Here is a 19,529-nt window from a genome sequence, read left to right on the forward strand (position 1 = left end):
TAGACTTTTTTATTGGGCAGCCTCCTTGGAGAGCTGGTGAGATGCATTTAAACAGAGATTTTAATACATTCTTTTACGTAAGTGTCTATTTTGACAAAAATTGCAAACAGGGACAATGAAAATCAAGATTTACTTTTTCTCCAATGAGTAAATTTGTCTCCAAAAAAAACTCTTGTCTCTGAGGGGCTGTCCAGGTGCACTCTTGCCTCTGACTGTTACAGATAGCAAAGGTGAAAATGTTTACTGGGAAAAAAATTGAGGAATACTGCATTTGGTTAGACACTTATAATCTGCTATATCATTTCTTAACATTCTTCTAAGCAATGCAGCATCATAGATTATAAATTACTTTCTTAGCTATGAAGTTCATGGTACAAATTGTGTCGTGGCAGAAATTGTCAGGTGTCAGGCTCAGAAACGCAGAGGAGTAGATACTTTTCCATTTGGCAACCAAGCTGTACAGCTTAGTGTCTGCAGACTGTAGTTCACAAATTCCAAAAGTTTCCAGGGGTTGAAAAAATAATCAGATGAATTCATGAATAAAAACCCGTCATTCTCTGCATATCTGTTAAGCGCAAAGGGCACAAACCTCTGGTTATGCAAAAGATTGGTCACTGTTGTGAGAATATGTTGGGGAGGTATGACTATGAGTATTTAGTGCAGTCTAGACATCTTCAGTTGGCAATGTTCAGAGTATTTTGTTGGCCCTGATGGCAATTTGCTGTGGCCCAGGGTGACTGTTGTCATTGCTTTTAACATTGATGCTCTGTAACAGGATTTTCCCCAACACAATTGGTCTAAATTTTATGTGATCTTTAGCCTCAGTTTATGTGTTTATGCCCCAACCGTGTGCTCAAGCTATGAACACTTCATTCTTGAGTTTTAGGGTTTGTTATGTTTCTTTATTACTAAACTAGTACTTAAGAGTAAGAATGAAAGGAAGAAATAGTTTGTTTGCTCAATAATTCACTTTAACATCTAAGGAACGATGCAAAGGCTTCCCAACAGGCAATAATGGTTCTTGCTAGACCTGTGCAGTCCCTTCCTCACACCTGCCTTCTGTCTTTGTAAGAAGTAGGAAGAAGAAGGGAGGGCAGGGGAAGAAACCTTTGTTTTAATTGTCTGTGATATTCTCTGCTTCTTATCTTAAACCTTAGTGTCTGTACTTTTAAAAATAGTTACTATGTTTTATGCAGACAAGATCATCATTCAGTTGTGAGTGAAGTGATTTCACTACAGGTTGAAGATTAGAATTCATCTAAGATTAATTTGGAAACACTTTTAGGAGAAATGCAACAGGGAAATTAAGAGAACAGCTTCAGTTTTAACTCTGAAATAGCCGATTGATCTGAGAGCAATGCATTTTTTTCTAATTTTTCCCCTTTTAAAAAATATTCCACATGCATTTAAAAGTAACGAGCAGGTTTTGCACCTTTTATCAATTCAAGCTTTATTCATACATATCGAAAAACTGTTTCTGTCACTCTTGAAGAAAGAATAATTCCAAAACAGGAACCACATTATGGGAGCTTCATAATTTGAAAAGGAGTGTGGGGGAATAATATAGAAACTGTATTGAATTACAACATTTGTCAATCTCATTCAGTTATTAAAAAAAATATTTGTCCATCTGATTGTAATCTTTGCAATGTCTTTGGTGTTTTACGGACTCATTGTCAGTTTATAGTGCAAAGCTGTTCAGATCATATTTGTATACAGGGAAAACAGTTTGGATCAGGTCCTATCTTGTTCATATGATATACAAAGCTTAAAATAAATTTATCTAGGTGAAAAAACATTTTACATCCTATTGTTCAGAAACCATGTGTATCAGGATTAAACCTGATAGAAAATTTTATAATCTGTGTGCTATAAGTCTTCAGAAGAAACTACAGGAATGAAAAGAAAAAAATTCTAACATTAATAATAGCTGTGCTACTTGATGCTGCTGCAGTCTGTAGTCTAAAACTCTGCTTGTTCTTCTTTTGCTAGTTTGTTGAGCATAAGAGAGAGACTAATATGGAAGGGTAACAGGAATATGGTTAAATTATTAGATTTCTCCACAGAACTTTCTCTAAAATGCTGTTTTTACGTCAGGAAAGGAAATTATTTTTCCTGTGGGTCTCTTAAATAAACACAAGGCAATAGTGTAGCGAGAAATAAATTTATTGATTGAAGCCCACTTTTCGTGATAGCAAATTGTCTGCAAATATATTTATGCACTTGCTGGCTATTCTAACTTGTTTTCACGTGAACAAGTTCAAATAGCTTTTGAGAACATATTTGAATATATAGGTTTTTCATGTTAAAAACAAGTTGTCATTTGATATTGGAATTTCTTGCTATGTTTCTGGGTCTGTTTGTGTGGATCTGTGATTTATTGTTGTTTTTTTCTTTACATTTTGCTTAGGCATTTTTATATTACATCTGGATTCATTCCTTCTAGCTGGAGAATGCAGATTACGACCATAGCTTCTTAAAACATACAAACTTTATTAAACATAAAAATACTGTGAAACATCTTGAGGATTAGTTTAATTTTATACAGTTACATATTGGGAAATTAAGGGTTAGATTTTACCAGTTACAGGTTACTAGGGTAACTGAGTCTCCAAATGCTAGTTTGATCACAAAATATTTTAAATTAAGTTTGTTGACAGATTGAGAGATTAAAAATAAAATGCTATAGCTTAATGTCAGAGAAAAGCATTTCTAATGCAACAGCAAGGGTATGTGTGTATGTGACAGATAGGCACTTTTTTCAAATTGATGGTGCAATTTGATGCATGTTTTTCCCTACAAGTATGGAAGAGATGGCGTTTTCAGTTTATATGAGTTAGCCATCACTCTGCTTTTAATATATTAGTGGGAAAATAAATTTGTGAAGCTGACTTGCATTATGTACACTTCCTCATGGAAACAGACTGCAGTTTATCTCTATTATTCAGTGTGCAGGTCAACATCCTTGTTGGGCAAGTGTTCTTTTCTTTCATTTTGTGTGTGTGAGAAGCAAGACCTTTCTGCAGATAGGGCATTGTTCTCCATATCCATTAACAGATGTCAGCACATGCCTCAGGCAGGGTTAGCAAATACCAGTCACAGAATCACATTCCATCAAGGCTGACAGACTGTGTCTTCTGGGTTAGACACATGGTCAACACATGTTGTTAAGAGTCCAGTTCAGACTCTTTAGTAGTACTCCTACCCATGGGGTTTTGTTATTATTATTTTGTTTTGTTTTTTAAGAATTTAAATTCTGAATAGGTTATTTTCTCCCAAGTGCTTCTGATAATAAAGTGTTAGTCCAGCAGAGATCAGGTAAGACTTTCTTGCACTTTTGAGACAGGTACATATGATAATGAATCAGCAAACTGCAGTTTTGCTGGTATAGGCCAGAGGTAGATGAGGTAGGTTTTGTATTTTCAAGCAAAAATGTGGAATAAAAGATGAAGCTGACATCTTGTGTGGTGTTAGTGTCTAAAGCAGACAAATGGAGAGTCATGTGTGGATGGTATTCGTGACCATGTTTAAAAATACGTGAGTAGTAATTACCAGTTCTTCTCATTGCACCTCAGATAAAGTGGGATAAATGTTGCTGGTGAACTCCAGAGTAGTACTAATGTGAACACAAGTAATGAGCTTGTGTCCATAAATCAACATAATAAAGAGACTGGCTTCAGCCCAGACATTTTGGATTCACGGAGCGCAGAGAGGCTCCGAACAAATCTCAGGCTGCCTTTAGTATCAGGGTGAGCGTGGTACCTTTCAGATAATGTTACATGGGTCTTCAACACTGAAGTTTGTCCCGTAAGGCAAAGTGATGCCTTTGACAGAATAGTAACTCCTCCTTTACCTTTCCCTCCCTCCTTCTCTCCTCATCCATCTCAGGAAGTTAAATGCCCACAGCAATGGAAAATCAATAGCCAGGTAGAATGTGTAGTCATGGGGATTAAGGCTATCAGAGCTGGGACAGCTGAGAATGAAAGCCTGACCTCTTCAGGAGCAATGCTGTGACTTGTTGTACCCCTTTATCACCCACAGCATGACTGTGTCACTGAAGCCCCCAAGATGCAATGAGTGCTTTGCTTCAGAAGTTGCAGTGAAATAAAAATCTGAGAGATCAGGTGACATTCATGTGTGCCAGCCTGGAACACATTCTACAAATGCAGAGTCTGAGGAAACAGTTTTAATAAACAGAATGAAAAAATGTCCAGCTTATCGATTAGGAGGTGCAGAATGATGGGAAGTTAAGTGGGTGAGGGTGTTGCTGTACTCGAGAATCTCTGGAGTACTCAGATTTATAGGTGGGAAATAAATGTTGATTTGTTTATTCTCTCCCTCCCTCATATCTGCTCAGGGAAGAGCAATTAGTTTCTTTTTTTTAATGTTTGTATTATCATTGAACATATATCATTCTGCAGTGCCAGCTATAAAAAGTCAATACAGGACCCAGCTGTACAAATAAACACAGTTATGAGTGTAAGGGGGAAATTATTAACAGTAAGTGGAGTAAACACATTTTGCAGAATTTATTTCTTAAAGAGCGTTTAAAGCATAAAAATAAATAAAAGATATGTCTATGCTTTAAATTCAATGTCATTGTTAGCTGTTATGATGCAACTGAAATTTTTGCTCAGCAACAGAATCAGAAAAAAAGGTATTTCAAGTCTTCCAGGTTAATGGAAGTAACATAACATATGTCATTCAAAGAACTCTTATATTTTAAATATGATATATCCCTTTCCTGTTCAAGCCTACTGCTTTCCTCCTGTGTTTTGCAGTCTTTATTGCCATGATTCTGCTAATAAAAGCCTTCTCCTTCTGGATGTAGGCTTTCTTTGTTTTGCAAAGGATGCATTTCAGCACATTAAGAACTTTTCAATAAGGTTTTATAAGAAAGCAAACAAACCAACTGAACTGGAGGGTTGGTTTCTGGGTTTTTGATTCCAGAAAGCTAAAGATTTCTACGAGGCAGTGTTTGGGGAGGTTTCTTGGTTCTGGAAATTAAGAGAGTTAAAAGGTTGTAAGTGGTCACCTGCAGGACAGCTGTAAACTTCAACAGCATGGGAAAAATGAAGCTTGAGAAAGTGAAGCTTGAGCAGCTACTTCACCGATGGTGTAAACCTTGGCCTGTCCTAGGAAACTTGCCTATCCTGACAGTTTCCAGATCAATTGCCTATGTAGGGGCAGGTGCTTCTGACATTTCAAAAGGTTTAATTTTTGTATCAGCACAGAATAAAAATAATTATCATGAATTTGGTATTTTTGGTGAATTTCTTCTGTTCTGGCCAAATGTTCTTTGACTCTTCAGAGCTACTCTGTGCTTAACAAATTCTTTTCTTTAAAAACCTAAATGCTAGCTCAAACTGATTTGTCTCATGTTTCTTCCCATGTTGTAGTCCCTGTAGTAGATCACTTGTTTGTCTCATTTAAATAGGCAGTATGAAGTACCAGATACAATGGTAGCTGATCAGAATCCTGTTATTTAACAAGGAATAGCCGCATCCCTCCAAATAAGAATGCACAATGTCTCTCTTGAGCTGTTGGCTGATAAGACGGGGCAAAGGCACGAGATTCTCCAGGGAGAAAAGCCACATAAAACTGACATTTTTACTCCTAAATCCAGTTTAACACAGCTTTGTTCTTTCTGATTTTCATTTGTTTGTCATTTTTGCTTTTGGACTCATCCAAGTAGTGTGAAAAATTTCCCAGACAAGAGGTGGAATAAAAAAAGGAAGGTAGATCTCCAACAGATGCATGTGAAGTGAAATGCAGGGAGATCACTCAGGTCTTTCAAGAAATGTGAGAGGCTCTTGCAGCCAGTTGTGAAACAGTAATTTGAAGTTTGATGAACTCTTTCAAGTGCAGGAGCCTGATTCTGCTCAGCTGTGTAATTGTGATGGAAGGGAGCCAGCTGAAAGCAGAGACCTGGGTGCAACCTTTTGGGAGACTTGTTCCGGCAGAATGGGTGGGAGAATAAAATGAAGGTTACAAATAATAAGTTTCTCTGCCTGATTGATAATCAACTAGTAATAAGTGGTCTTATTATAATAATAAGTTTCCCATGGAAGCCTGATGATTGCAGAGAAGCTTTAGCTGAGTGTGTGTGACCACATCTTATTTTCATCAGCTGTAGCACAGCAAAGCTGTGTAATTATCATAATCTAACAATTAGCCTGGCATCCTTTCCCAGTGTTTAATTACTCCAATAAATGGTAATTGAATAGAGAACTTAATGACAAGAGAATAAGTTTCTTTCTGCATTGTGTACTTAACTTGCAGTCTTTTCTTGGCATAATTTTTGAATACTGTTTTTTTGAACAACGGCCTTGATTAGTTGTTTCTCTTTTGTTTTGTCATTCAGTATTTTGCTTCTGACGTAGTGTTTTCTCATGGTGTTTTGAAATTGTCTTAACTTGTGAAACTGTAACCTAAAAAGTAAAAGGTCATAGACAGCTCCTTTATATTACAGGGTTTTTTTGTTTGCTTGCTTAGGGTAGCAATATCCTGCTAGGGATCTGAAATGTCACTGGCTTGCTACTGTTAGAAAACTCACTTCTCTTAGCATCTGGAAAATGTTGAACTTTCTTTTGGTTTGAATAGAGCTAAAATTAAAATAGCTCTTTGATTACTTCATTGTTTGTGCATCAGAATCATTGTTGATGTCAGCAGAGCTATGGGAACAGAGTTTATTAAATGTTGTGACAAAGCCAGTAAAAAGTGTAGAAAAGCGTTAAAGAGGTTATTTTTGTGTAGCACAGAAATAGCATCTTTAAAATTATCTGCAGCAAAATGGTACACTTAATCCCACAACCCCTCAGATAATTAACAACCACAAGATTTCCCCCATCGCACATAACAGCTTTAAGTTAGTTGAAATGAGGGGGCTTGGACGGTCTAAAAGAATAACGAGGCACAAGTTACCCTGCTGTATATATGAGTAAAGCTAGGGGTGGTCTAACACGCTACGCTTGCCACCTAAACAGAGGCAAAAAGCTGTGAGCAAGCTCAGTAGTGTGGAATGGTAAATAACCGACATCATCACATCCTAAGAGCATTTAAAATGTTGTCTTTTCAAAAGATATAATGTTTTGCAGAAAATGTTTGGGGTTTGTGTGTTATTGCAGATACAAGTATCTACTTTATACTCGTCTCTCTGTTACTGATAATTTTAAGCAAATAGTTTAATAACTAGCTAATAGAAATAAACTTCATTTTCAATTTCAAATATTTCTGTATTTTTCCAGTTGAAGTTTCTCCCATGTCTAGAGTATTTGTGAGAGATATTTATATTTTTTAATAATATTTAATCTACTGGTGGCTTGGCCTTTGTTGACATACTTACGGGATGTCCTCACCTGGCTTCTTTTCTCATGATACTTGTCGGAATGGGGTTATCTCTGAGACCTGTCTATCTCCATTAAATCTAGTTAAAATTGACTTACTGGCTGTGAAAGTAAAAAGGAGGAGCTGCGTGACCAGCAATTTCAGGCGTATGCACATGTGCCGCTCACAGAAGCCTTTTTTCCTTAGAAAACAGAATAAGTAACTTTGCTGTGCTGTTTCTGAAGAACTGTATGTAGAATACATTGATTCAGTGAATTTTACTGATGTTGCTTTGGATTTCAGGTTATCATTTGAGAGCAAGGCAACTGGTGTGAGGCATTCAGTGGTGGCGGTGTCCTCTCTGCATTGGTGTTATAGGCTCTGCAGGCTCCAGGCAGAGAATTGGGGCCATTTGCATCTGATCCCTTCTGATGCCAAACTAAAGACCAGAAGTTTATAATTCCTTGTTAGAACGGTTATTTGAAGTCTTTTCTGGTTCCCCAAGAAGCCTTGCCACATGCATTTGACAGAACAGACTCCAAATAAAGGAAGGTTGACATAGTAAAAAGAACGTTTTCCAGTACGCTTACCTTGAAGTAGAGCATTTGGTGTGTCAATTTTATAGGAAGGGTTAAAGAATATAACTAATAAATTTGTATGGGAAGCAACAAGTAGAAGCTATTGAAATTTCTTATCTAAATGATAATGGGCAATTAGTGTTATTTGTGCTGTTCTTAAATTGGATTTTTATAGTGTTTATTCCAAGAAAGAAAGGAAGAAATAAAAAAACAAATAAACTATTGTTGTATTCTAAAAATCTGTTTAAATAAATCATCACTTGTTTCTGTGACTGGCAAAGTTGTTAAATTCAATACAAGCCACATATGCTTCAGAACTTAAAATGATGATGAGAAGCATGCACACAGACTATGTACTTTCACTTGTGTTATTGGATAAACAGAATACGGAAGGCATTAATTACTTTGAAAATGTTTTGCCAGTCTTGTGTTTCTGTGGTTAAAATTACTGTGAAGTTCTTTCTCTGTGTCCTGAATACCTGGATATTTCATCAGTGGCACTTGAGCACAGAAACATTCATATGACTGTCTTTGCTGGAAGCAGTGTGCAAGTTTTGTGTAGAAAGCTGATGGTTTTTGGCTATGGAAATGTTTAGGTTTAGAAGCTACTTAACTATTTGTCTCTGTCTTCAAAATGGCTTTCATAGCCCTGCTGCCTAATAGATAGCCAAGCAGTATGCAGGTTTTTGAGACACTGTTTGAATGCCACCTGACACAAAGCAAAGGTTAATTATGTTTGAAGAATAGCTGTGTTTTGCTGTGTGTAAGCCAGAATGCATGGAGACAAATTACATTATTTGCAAGAAGGTTTGTAGATCCTGTCGGATTTTTGAAGAACCCTTTTTGGGTGGTTTCTACCACACGTGTTCTGTTGTGCAAAGCATAGATAGGACTGGTTTCTTCCTTGTAGTGCAATTTATATAAAGATCCTGGTTATTGCTTTGTTCCATAAGGGCATAGCAGTCCAGATGAGGATCTTACAGAACAGGAGGAAGACCTAATTAAGAAAAGGAAAAGTACATCAGTAGCATTACTAGAGTGTGTAGGAAAACAAGCTTTCTATTCTGAATGGGACTGGTGAAAGGTACAAACTTCTAAAACCTTAGATGCAGTCAATAGGAGATCTGCTATTCCTGTCTTTTTTACAAATGTATCTGTTAAGGGATTCCACCTTCTCTTTACGTGTTGTGCTCTTTGACATATGAAGGTGGCTCAACACTGATATATGCTTTCATTTGAAGTGGAACTTTCATTTCACTCTAACACATGACATTACACTAATAATAAGAGGTTTAAAGCCTGTAAATGTTAAGTGTTTTCCTCTCGGATGTGGTTTAAAATTCTTGGAAATGTGTTTCTGAAGTGTTTCCTTTAATAGCTTTGAGGAGTCTGAGCTGATGATTTTTTGTGAGTTACTCATGGCCATCCCTTACCTTTCTGTTCAGGTTAGAGGCCTTTGTGTTTCCTCTTTGAGAAGCAAATACAACGTACTGCCTTGTAGCTGGAGAAACGAGAATGGTTTCAGTTCACTCCAAATGGCATGCTGGAGATGTTGTGGCCTCTTTTGCAAAAATAAAATTAGTTCTACATCTCTTCAGTACACATGCTGAGATTTTGATTACTGACTCAAGATATTACAAGAAGGGAAATAAATACCTGCTTTCTGCTTCTTAGTCAGCTTATAATCTCTTTTCAGTATTGCTGTTACTATATAGAGTAAAGAGACTTCACTCAGAGCGGCCTGATAAAATACCTTGGCACATGTTTTCCCTGGAGCAGGTTTCACTGCTGTGCCAGCTATATCAGCTAAAGGCCAGTTTAGATTGCTTAAAATAGGCACCATCTTCTCCCTTTTTTAGACATGTAAATGTAAACACTTTCTGGCCACGGCAAATGACTGTGGAATGAAAATATTGAGAGAGCAGGGGAGCAGGGAGGGAAGGACACTGGGATAAAAAGGTCTTGGTTGTGTGCTTCACCCTCAGACCTGCTTTGCTGGCAGCACTTGCTTCCTACTTTCCACCTGTTTGACAGGCAAGGGTGTGCTGGGGCAATTAAGAAACTTAACTGCTTCAGCACTTAGGGAAGCAGAAATAAGAATGAGACTACTGAAATACCGGTGATCAAAGAGGACAGTTGTGCTGTGGTTTTGTTTGTTTAAGGAGAATACAGCAGGGGACTTTGCCAAAAGGGAGTCAGGTGAGCTCTTTGTGTGCAGTATTGGGTAGAACTGCTCACTGCTACAGAATACAAGTTTGATTTCATTGCTAACACAGATTTAAGGTGTGATCAGAAATGCCGTTTTCTATCTCTTTGTATTTATCATCTCTGTGATCGTAGACTGTGCAGTCAGATTCTTCCCTTCAAATTAAGCCATTTAGAGTACAGACTGTCTGGGAAATTTCTGTCTAGATACTCCTTTTTTAAAAGGAGAAAAATAGCTGCTTCTGCAGTGTGATCTGTCTCATTCCAGTGTACCCTGGGCCTAAACAGGCCCAATAAATTGGACTTGAGAAGTTCCTATTTCTCTCCATTGACTTAAAGAGAATGTGGCGAAGCAGTTCACATAAAGTTGTTTGTGTTGTAAAAATCTAATTTTAAGGAGACCACTCTGATCCTGAATGTCTACAATTACATAAGTGTAGTTCTGAAAGCCCGTTGTTTCTGTCACAAAATGTAATTGGGCATTATTGTGAAGGCACAGGCTGATATAAGAGGTAACCTTGAGAATCCCTTGAAAAAAATGTATTTTCTATCACCCGCAAGGTTAATAAAAAGCAAGCACACACAGACACATGCATATAGATAAAAGTATATGTTCATTTTTACTTACTAAAACCTTAATTAAAAAAATAAGCTGGAGATATCATTGCCAGAATGTGGCTTTCCTATTCATAACTTGTAAGATGCTCTTTTTCATTGCCTGTAAGAAATGGCATACTGTTAACTGATACAGAGAACAGACACCAATTTGAAAACAATACATTTTTGCAAATGTGTTAAGACAGTATCTATTCCAGGTTTTCAAAGCACTGCAATACAGAAATATATTTTAACTAATGATTTAGATACATGTAAATTCTCCTGGAAGAATTGTGGTTCTGAGAGCCTTTTCCGTGTTACAGAATGGAACTGTGAGGCAGTGCACTGGCTGAAATTGTACAGATACATCATGCTTTGATGCGTGTTCAGTTTTTCCCCTTTAAAAAGCTATTTTATTGAAGTTAAATTATTGTAGGGATATGAAAAGGTGTAGTTTGCTCTGAATTTATCCTTGGAGGGCCAGCAGATCATTGCTTTTTCTCTGAAATTAGATAGAAGGATCCAGATGGCAGATTTCAAGCCCATCAGGTGTTTAAAATATGCCCCTCAGCTAAAAAGAAGTATTATAGTCAAATCTGTCATGGCCTTTTTATTGCTCTGTGCTACACTTGACAACTGCAGCTGTGAAAGAGAGAAGCTACAAGTAGCCCAGTCAGTCTGAAGTGGAGTAGGTCAGTGGTTGGTTTCTTTGGCTGCCCCAGGGAGTTTGATAGATGTACAGAACCAGTTTATGGAATCATAAAATCCATCATGGTATAAGCTCCCATGGAGGCAGTGAATTCGTTCCCATAGTGTCTTCCAGATACTGTGGTAGGCATTAGAGAAGTATTGTAAGTGAAAAATGGAGGGGAGAAAAAGGACACCCTTCCCACCCCAAACAAAACAAGAATCCCACATCTCTAATGAGTCCTCAATAATAATAATAGTAATAATAAGGTGCATCCAGGTCAGTGTCTTGTGCTGCGTTTCTCAGCTGGCACTCATTCAGAACTGTCACATTAGGCTGAGTGCTGATAATTCGTATCTCAGAATCTTTTTATCTGAACAGAACCATGTCTCCACTGTGTACTTTTGGCAAAGGAGATGCACGTTTTCCAAATAGCTTTAAAAAGCGATGCAGGCTTTTCTTTGCATCTTGACAAACTGCTGCTATTCATGAAGAAAGAGGAAACCTGTTTGTGCTCTTGTAGTAACTGTAAGTACTTGCAGTCAAATCAGCTTTCAGCACAGGGGTGATTACTGCCTGATTCAGAGAAGAGGATATGTTTGGGTTATTTATTTGCATGCATATGTAGATGTTTATGTAGACACTGATTTGGGGAGGCTGATACAGCTTTGGCTTCTTTGTTTCCTCTTCTTTCTCCAATTAAAAAAAAAAAAAGACCACAACCAAATAAAGCAGACACTTTCTTTGCTTTTTGTTTTGGTTGGTTTGGGGATTTTTTGTTGGGTTTTTGTTTTGTTTTGTTTTTACTCAATAAACCATAGGGAAAGAAAGCCTATAACTTGGTGTGCATTAGCAACAGGCTCATTTAGTAAGAGAAGAGTGCAAAACCAATATCCAGAAGGTCATATGATCATTGTCCTGCATAAGCAGTTTCTGATAGCTCTGGGGAATTGCAAGGGTTATTTTTGAGAGTGAATATGCATGGCTGGAGTGAAATGAAGTGCCATTAGTGATGCCCCTTTTATGAGAAAGTTACCCTGCAACAAGGTCATCCTGAGTTAACTGTGCTTAGGTCTAAACTCTTCCTGTGATTTCAGATTCCAGAGGGGTGACTACCACATTGATGTCTGCATCAATGACTACCTAGATGTGTTCTGCCCTCACTATGAAGATTCAGTGCCAGAAGATAAGACCGAACGCTATGTTCTCTACATGGTGAACTTTGATGGCTACAGCTCCTGTGATCACACCTCCAAAGGCTTCAAGAGGTGGGAGTGTAATCGGCCACATTCCCCGAATGGACCATTGAAGTTCTCAGAGAAGTTCCAGCTCTTCACGCCCTTCTCACTAGGATTTGAGTTCAGGCCAGGCCGGGAATATTTCTACATCTGTGAGTATATAGAGATTTACCACTGTTGTACAGCAGGTACAAGAAACCCAGCTAATTTTTCACCTATGCTCTGTGGAAATACAGAAGGCCAAAAAGTATATAATGCAGATGTTTTACAGTGAATGCAGGCTTAACTATCCCCGGATATTAGCTAGGAATCTGTCTAGTGAAAAAGATTAAATCACAGCTTCTTTTCTCATATGAGATAGCATGTCAACCTGTTCATTGAACTGTGGTTGATTTTTAAAGCAAGAGACACTATTATGTTTATTTCAGCACTCTGATGTGGAGGAGGGGGAGTGGACAAGAAGGGTAGGATGGAAGCTGTCCCCAAATATGAGGAAAAATAATTAATCCTTTGCATGTGAAACTCCTGGATTTTCTTATTTGCTCAGATGAAATACCCTTGTATCTGTAATATTTACCACCCAAGTGATGTCTGTGTAGTTTGTAAGTAGTGCTGCTGTTGATGTCCATAGTCAGTGGTATTTAAGGTTGTAATTTCTTAGGGTGAATAGTGCTAGCATCAAGCCAACTGGCTCCTTTTTGCTTCCTTCCTTTCCCTCCTCCCCCATCCTGTTTTCTTGGGTGAGCCGCCTCTGTCAGGATGGATGATGTGGGGTGCCAGGGGTGTAGGCGGCAAGCAGGGGGGTGTGAATGGGCTCACACACCTTCATGCCCACTCCCTGAAGCAGTGGGGATCACCCTCCCAGAGCTCTACACCCTCCTCCACGGAGGCGAGACGCAGGATAAGATCTGGGGCTAAAACATGAGGAGGTTAAAAACCCATGGGTGAAGCAAGATGATTCCCTGACTCCACTGTGCAGTTGATACTGCTTCACCTGTCTCATTTGTTTAATCCTCCAACAAAGATCTTATTTCATCAATTTGTTTTCTACCTGAATCTTCCACTTCTAACAAGTTTTGACTGCTCCAGCAGTAGATTTTTTTTTCTGTTTTTAGTGTTAGACTTTTAGTGTTAGTTGAAAGCTTTAGACAGACTGTAGGTCCCAGTAAATATTGCCTTCATATGTGTAGCTGGCCTTTCTACTGTGAAACAGTCGTTCCACCTCATTCCACGAGAGAAACTGAGTATGTATGATCCCTGATTTAAAGCTTTATTTCTTCAGCATTGAGATTTTTCTTTTCCCTTTCTAAATCTACAGGGAAATACGTTACTAGTGGACAGTTTTCCATTTATTTATTTTTCTTCCAGCAGATAAAAACCTCTAATACGTTGTAGTTCAGCATCAGAAGAACAGTGCCTTGGTTTTGTCCTGAAGCATAATAATAATAGTTATGATTATTACTATTTTTAGAAGCAAACTGTAGTGTTACTTAAAACTGTTTTTTATTATGATTATGAGAAATCACATAAAGATATCAGAGGGGAGTGGATAAAGTTCCAAGATAAATAAATCTGTAGGCCAGTCCTACTCATGTCACTAACAAATGCTTCTCATTCACACCAACAGAAATTTTGTGTCATTCGAAACTCTGAAATCAAGCTCCCCAGGGGCACTGGATTTTTTTGGTGTTTTTTTGTTTTTGTTGTTGATGTTGGGTTTGGGGTTTTGTTCTGTTATTTATGTTTGCTTGTTTTGGGGGGGGTTGGGGGTGTTGGTTTGTGGTTTGGGTTTTTTTGTTGTTTTGTTTTGTTTTGTTTTTATTCAGTTCCTGAGTATCATCAGTAAAACAAGCAGGAATTCTTAAGCTAAGGAATGCAGTCTTTGCCGTAACATGGTTGCAATGAAATGTAGCCAAGGGCTGCCATTAGTGGCTGCAAGCCTTAAAAAGAAACTGGTTTTCTAAATTTTACAAAAGGAAAAGATATACTTAATAAAGGTGAAAACCAAACATGAAAGTGAAGGAAAAAATATGAGAAATCTCAGCTTGGTCTGTCTTCTAATAGCTTCATTGTTAGAACATACAAAATCTATTGAACTATCAAGCAAGAGATTATTATTCAAATACACCCAGGTTGCTTATGCCTAGTTTTCCTCATTTCCTCATGGTTATATTCAATATTTCACTAAAAATCATTATGTATCTTCTATAACATTCATTTAAATGAGTCATTTACCTGTCAAGGGCTCTCTTCAAAATAAGTGTTCCAAAGTGCTTTAAAATATGAAGAGCTTTATTATATTCAGCTGCATTTAGATGGAATTATTTTTTTTTAATGATAGGTAAAATAGCAAAAGAATTAGTAGCAAAGAGTTGTTCATTTACTGGTAGCTTATTGGCCCAGTATTCACTGAAATTAATTTTTTAGACATGTTTCAGAGACACAAAAGCATTTTTCCTCCTTTTCTGCAACTTGAGTATTTTTTGCTTTCGTCCTTCACTCTACAGAGGACAGTATCAAGGTTGGCATTACAGCAGTTGCAGGGAAGCACTCTTAACTTAATGCTAAGTTAACAATTTAATGCATACCTTCTCAAGAGAGAGCTGTCCATCCTGGAATGTTTTTCGCTTAGTTTTTGCTGAAGAAACAAGATGGTGAAACATTACTCTTTGTTTCTCCATCAAAATTGTAAGCAGGCTCTAGTCCAGGCTATGGAGACTGCCTTTGTTACCATCCTATATCTGCATGTTAAAGAAACTACGGCTTCACCGGGTTAACATTCTTCAGCAGATGTGAAAACTTCTCCCTCTCTGCAGGAGAGGGGGAAGGCTGACTGTGTAGCATCAGTCTGGTATATTCTATTTAAGGGTTACAAAGTATGTTGTGTAGTCTAGACCACTGGAAATACAGAAATAGTAAGTGGTTGGTTAGGTGTTTAGCTGGTGCTTTGTCAAAAATCTTCACCATTCAACTTTTTAGGATATTAGTTACCCCTCTTGCTTCCATTATTTGCAGAAAATGAAGTAATTTGAGAACAATCATTGTCTCTTTTTCTGAACTGTTGGTTTTGAAAATGCCATTTTTCATTGTTGTGCCATTGCCTTCATATATTGCTCAGATGAACTTGGATCTCCCTTCTTTGCATGTTCATTCTAGGAAAATACAAGAAAAAAGAATTTGAACATTCTGAAAATCAAATTTATATTGAAGAGGTGAATTCAACATTACCCACGTGCAGTCAACAAGTACTGATTGAGTTTACTTTTGAAAGAAGAAAAGGTTATTAAATATTTACAGAGAAAATAACTCTTATTTAGTTAGGGAGTGCACAGTGTGGGGCTGGGGAAAGTAAATAATAGATCATGACCTGAAGTCTCAATTTTTACTTAGTCTTAGCAAGCACTCACCTCAGCTTAGTGTATGTTAGCCTGAAAACAGACAAAGTAGTATTACTACTGAAAGAGAAACAAATGAAATGTAGAGAAAGCAGAAATTAAGTACTTAGCGGTATGACAGTGATTTTAATGTCCTTCAGAAGAGAATATAAGTTTGGGTATGTGGGTCAATGTGGGTTACTCTGCAAGGGGTGATGAACACACAAGCAAGGAAGGGAAAAAAAAGGGTCATAAAATGTATAATGTTGAGTAGTAGATATTTTGCTTTGAAAGCGAAGACTGAATTTGTCTTTCAGCAAGTGAAAAAAGGCCGTTTGTCTTCAACTCAACAGGTGTTAGTTAGTGTGGGTACTGCTGGTGTTTGTGTTTCCTCATTGCTTTTTGAAGACACGAGGTCAGAAGATCCCTTTTGGAACTCTCTCCAGAGATACTGGATTGCACCAAAAGCTAAAAAATGAAGGTTAACTAAAGAACGTTATTAAAGGATGCTGAGGGAATTACAAACATTTTTAGTGTGTTAATTGCACTTTTCTTTTGGGGAAACATTGTTTATTGCCAGGTCTCCCATTAACCTTTCAATCAAGATCTGATCACTATAAACACTGATGCCACTTTGACAGCAGTGGGCTCAGACATGCCACTCTGCTATGAATCCTGCTTTGATAGCTGGTTTACCAGAATCACTCAAGATGTTCTGAATGAAATCAAAGCAATTGAAAGTGTTTGATAAAATGTATACTTTAAATTTTTTGTGTGTGTGTGATAATATTAGACAGACAAGGAAGGTGACCTTTGAAAGGGAATTTGTGCTTAGCCTAGTGTGTAGATTAAAGGACTGATTTCTGTTAGAAAGCATCAGAAGAATTAAGTGCTGGTCCTGCTAAAAAGAAAGCAGAAACAATCGCCAGTGTCTAATAGATTTTGACGTTGGTAGTGTTCTTAGAATCCTCAAAGGGAGCGTTAAAAGCTGTTGAGTAATTTGGGACTCAGGAGAAATCCATATAAGAAAATGAAGAGAGAACCCATGGAAGTGCTGGTCTCTATTGTTTGAGTTTTTCAAAGGGAATGAATGTCTTTCAGATAACAAGTTGAAAGAAGTTGATTTGGATTCATGTGCTTCAAAAATTCAAGTTCCATTAAGATCCTGATAGCAACAAAAATATAAAAGAGGAGGGGATATAGTAGATACCTACAACTTCGAAAGCTGTTTCATGAGCATATCCTATAAGGTCTTCACCCTTGTACAAAGACCAGTGACAGTGATTTGTTTTCCTTTCTACTGAAGTACTAATTTTGAACATTAGACAAATGAGAGAGTGCCCACAGATAGAGAGGATGAGGGACAGGGTTTTCTTTCCTCTGTTTTGTTGGGGTTTTTTGTTCTTTTTTTTTTTTTCTTTCTCATCTAACATGCTTGACAAAGGCCAGTTCATTTTGTAGAATAATAAAGCATGAATTGAATGCTGTTATGTGATCATCAAATCACAAACATTAAAAAGATAGCTCGCTTAGAACTTGCATAAAAGACCTCCAAGGAGCATTAGGAACTTGATAAGGCCATATGTGACACACCTGCCTTAAGAGTGACTAAATGTTCCCTACTGGTGGCTATGGATTACTGTCATTTTTAACATTTGTGATTCTTGTAAAAATCCCATTGAAGCTTTCTTAAAAGCAAGTATTTAAATTCCAGTGTTCTGCTGGAAGTACAATTGAATGAATAACACACAGCCCTTTAAATCCTGATGGACCATTCATCATTCCTTGCATTAAATCAGTTTTGATGTTCAACAGCTACAACTTAACATCTCAGAGGTGGCTGCACTTCAGTAGTGGGTGAGGCTCTTTGCAGTGGTACTTCACTGTGATGTTATGAGATTAATAAGGTGAAGCATGTAGATTCCTTGGATGAAAGAACTCATAGAAGTGGAGAGTATTATTAATAATTATCTGAGCGCTTATAACTCTGTAACAGTGTTCTAATTTGATTTCTGAGCAAACTGAAACCTGTTTAATGAGCTGCTGTATTGGAAGTATGCTTTTTGTAACATGGAGCAGATGCCAACAGAAGTGGAAATAACGTAGCAGTGACATTTGGAATAACAATGTTGTACTTCATTGCCTTCATGTCATCAGCATGTTAGTCTTCCTGTTCCTCAGTCTAACTCACCAAGGCAGCACTTCCTCTGCTGATACTCTGTGTGTGTCATGATACGAAGTCAGTTTATATGCGTGCCTGCAATCAGTAGACCAAAACCAAATTTCCTCAATAAAAAAATACTTCTGCATGCTGAGCAATTGACTGATGATCTTGTTCATAAGTTAATACTTAACATTAAACTCCATATTTTCATAAATGCTCTGATTTAAAATAAGCAAATTTGTTCCTAATCTACCTAACCCTCTGATATCAGAGGAGGCTATAAAATAGGAGAATGTTAAGGAATTCACCATAACCTTAACTTTTTATTCCCTGGTAATGCATGCTATTTAGACAAGGTTGACAAGACTCTGGGCTCAAAATGGCACATACAGTTCATACTCCTGTCTCCAAGATTCCTGGCAAGTCAATATGATTTACATAGAATAAGATTTTTCACAGAGCATTCAGAAATCCATAAAAGTGCTTTATTCTGAAAAATTGCAGAAAAATCTTTAGACTTCCAAATGTTTCCACTTTTCCTCAGGAAAGCAGTAGGTCTTCCTCAGACCTACGTCCCTGGCCAAATGAGAATTTTACTGCCTCTAAAATCTTCTTGGCTTCCCTTTTACATCATGGATATTTAATATTTAAAGTATCAGGTGGTATAGCCAGCTAGATACAGCATTCCTTTATGGAATTAAGAATGGCTCGAAGGTGTATCAGAATCTCACTTGTGCCATACCTCTATACACAAAAGTAACTAGGCTCCTGATGATGGATGTGGGGAATAACATTGCTGTTGCTGATCTCCTGGGGTTGAAATGATCTTAATTATTTGAAGGATAATCAGAATGGCAGTATATTAACCAATTTAAAGAGCCTTGACAATTCAGTCGTAGTGGTGTTCAAAATGTGTTCAGGGAAAAATACACCAGAACAGCTTAACATACATTATGTTTTAGTAGTTGTAGGTGGGGATGTTGTCAAGGTATGAGCTTGGATTTCTTCTTACTTGTTTTCTGATACATCTGCTTTTAGTAGTACTGGCTCATCTTCCTGTAACTCAATGCCTCTATCATTGAATACTGCATGTGGACTACTTCTCTCTAATAATTTAGGGTTTTGCAGAAGACTTTCAGCTGTAAGGCATTGAAGAATGCACTATCCTACAGCATAGAGCCCTGTATTGGGATCCCTAGCAGCAGTGGCTGCAGAGCTTGCTCTCTGTAAACCTGTGAATGTATTTGTGCCTGAGAAATCTTGAGCAGAAGTAAGGTAAGCTTAGGCAGGAAAAGAAGTTTTGTGTCTTTCTTCAGCATCCTAGGGACTGTAAAAGAATGAACCATCATCTTGAAGATG

General features: G+C 37.5%; 1 protein-coding gene across 2 annotated transcripts in view; it reads left to right on the forward strand.

Moving 5' to 3' along the window:
- The window catches only part of EFNA5 (ephrin-A5), a 217,405-nt gene that overhangs the window by 166,488 nt on the left and 31,388 nt on the right, over positions 1 to 19,529 (forward strand). For both annotated transcript variants that reach the window (XM_014951489.1, XM_014951488.1), the window contains one exon: positions 12,492 to 12,784. In XM_014951489.1, the coding sequence (XP_014806975.1) occupies positions 12,492 to 12,784 (293 nt within the window). The remainder of the gene's footprint in view (positions 1 to 12,491; positions 12,785 to 19,529) is intronic.

The sequence above is a fragment of the Calidris pugnax genome, unplaced genomic scaffold, assembly GCF_001431845.1.
Source record: "Calidris pugnax isolate Ruff unplaced genomic scaffold, ASM143184v1 scaffold148, whole genome shotgun sequence".
NCBI classification, from domain to species: domain Eukaryota; kingdom Metazoa; phylum Chordata; class Aves; order Charadriiformes; family Scolopacidae; genus Calidris; species Calidris pugnax.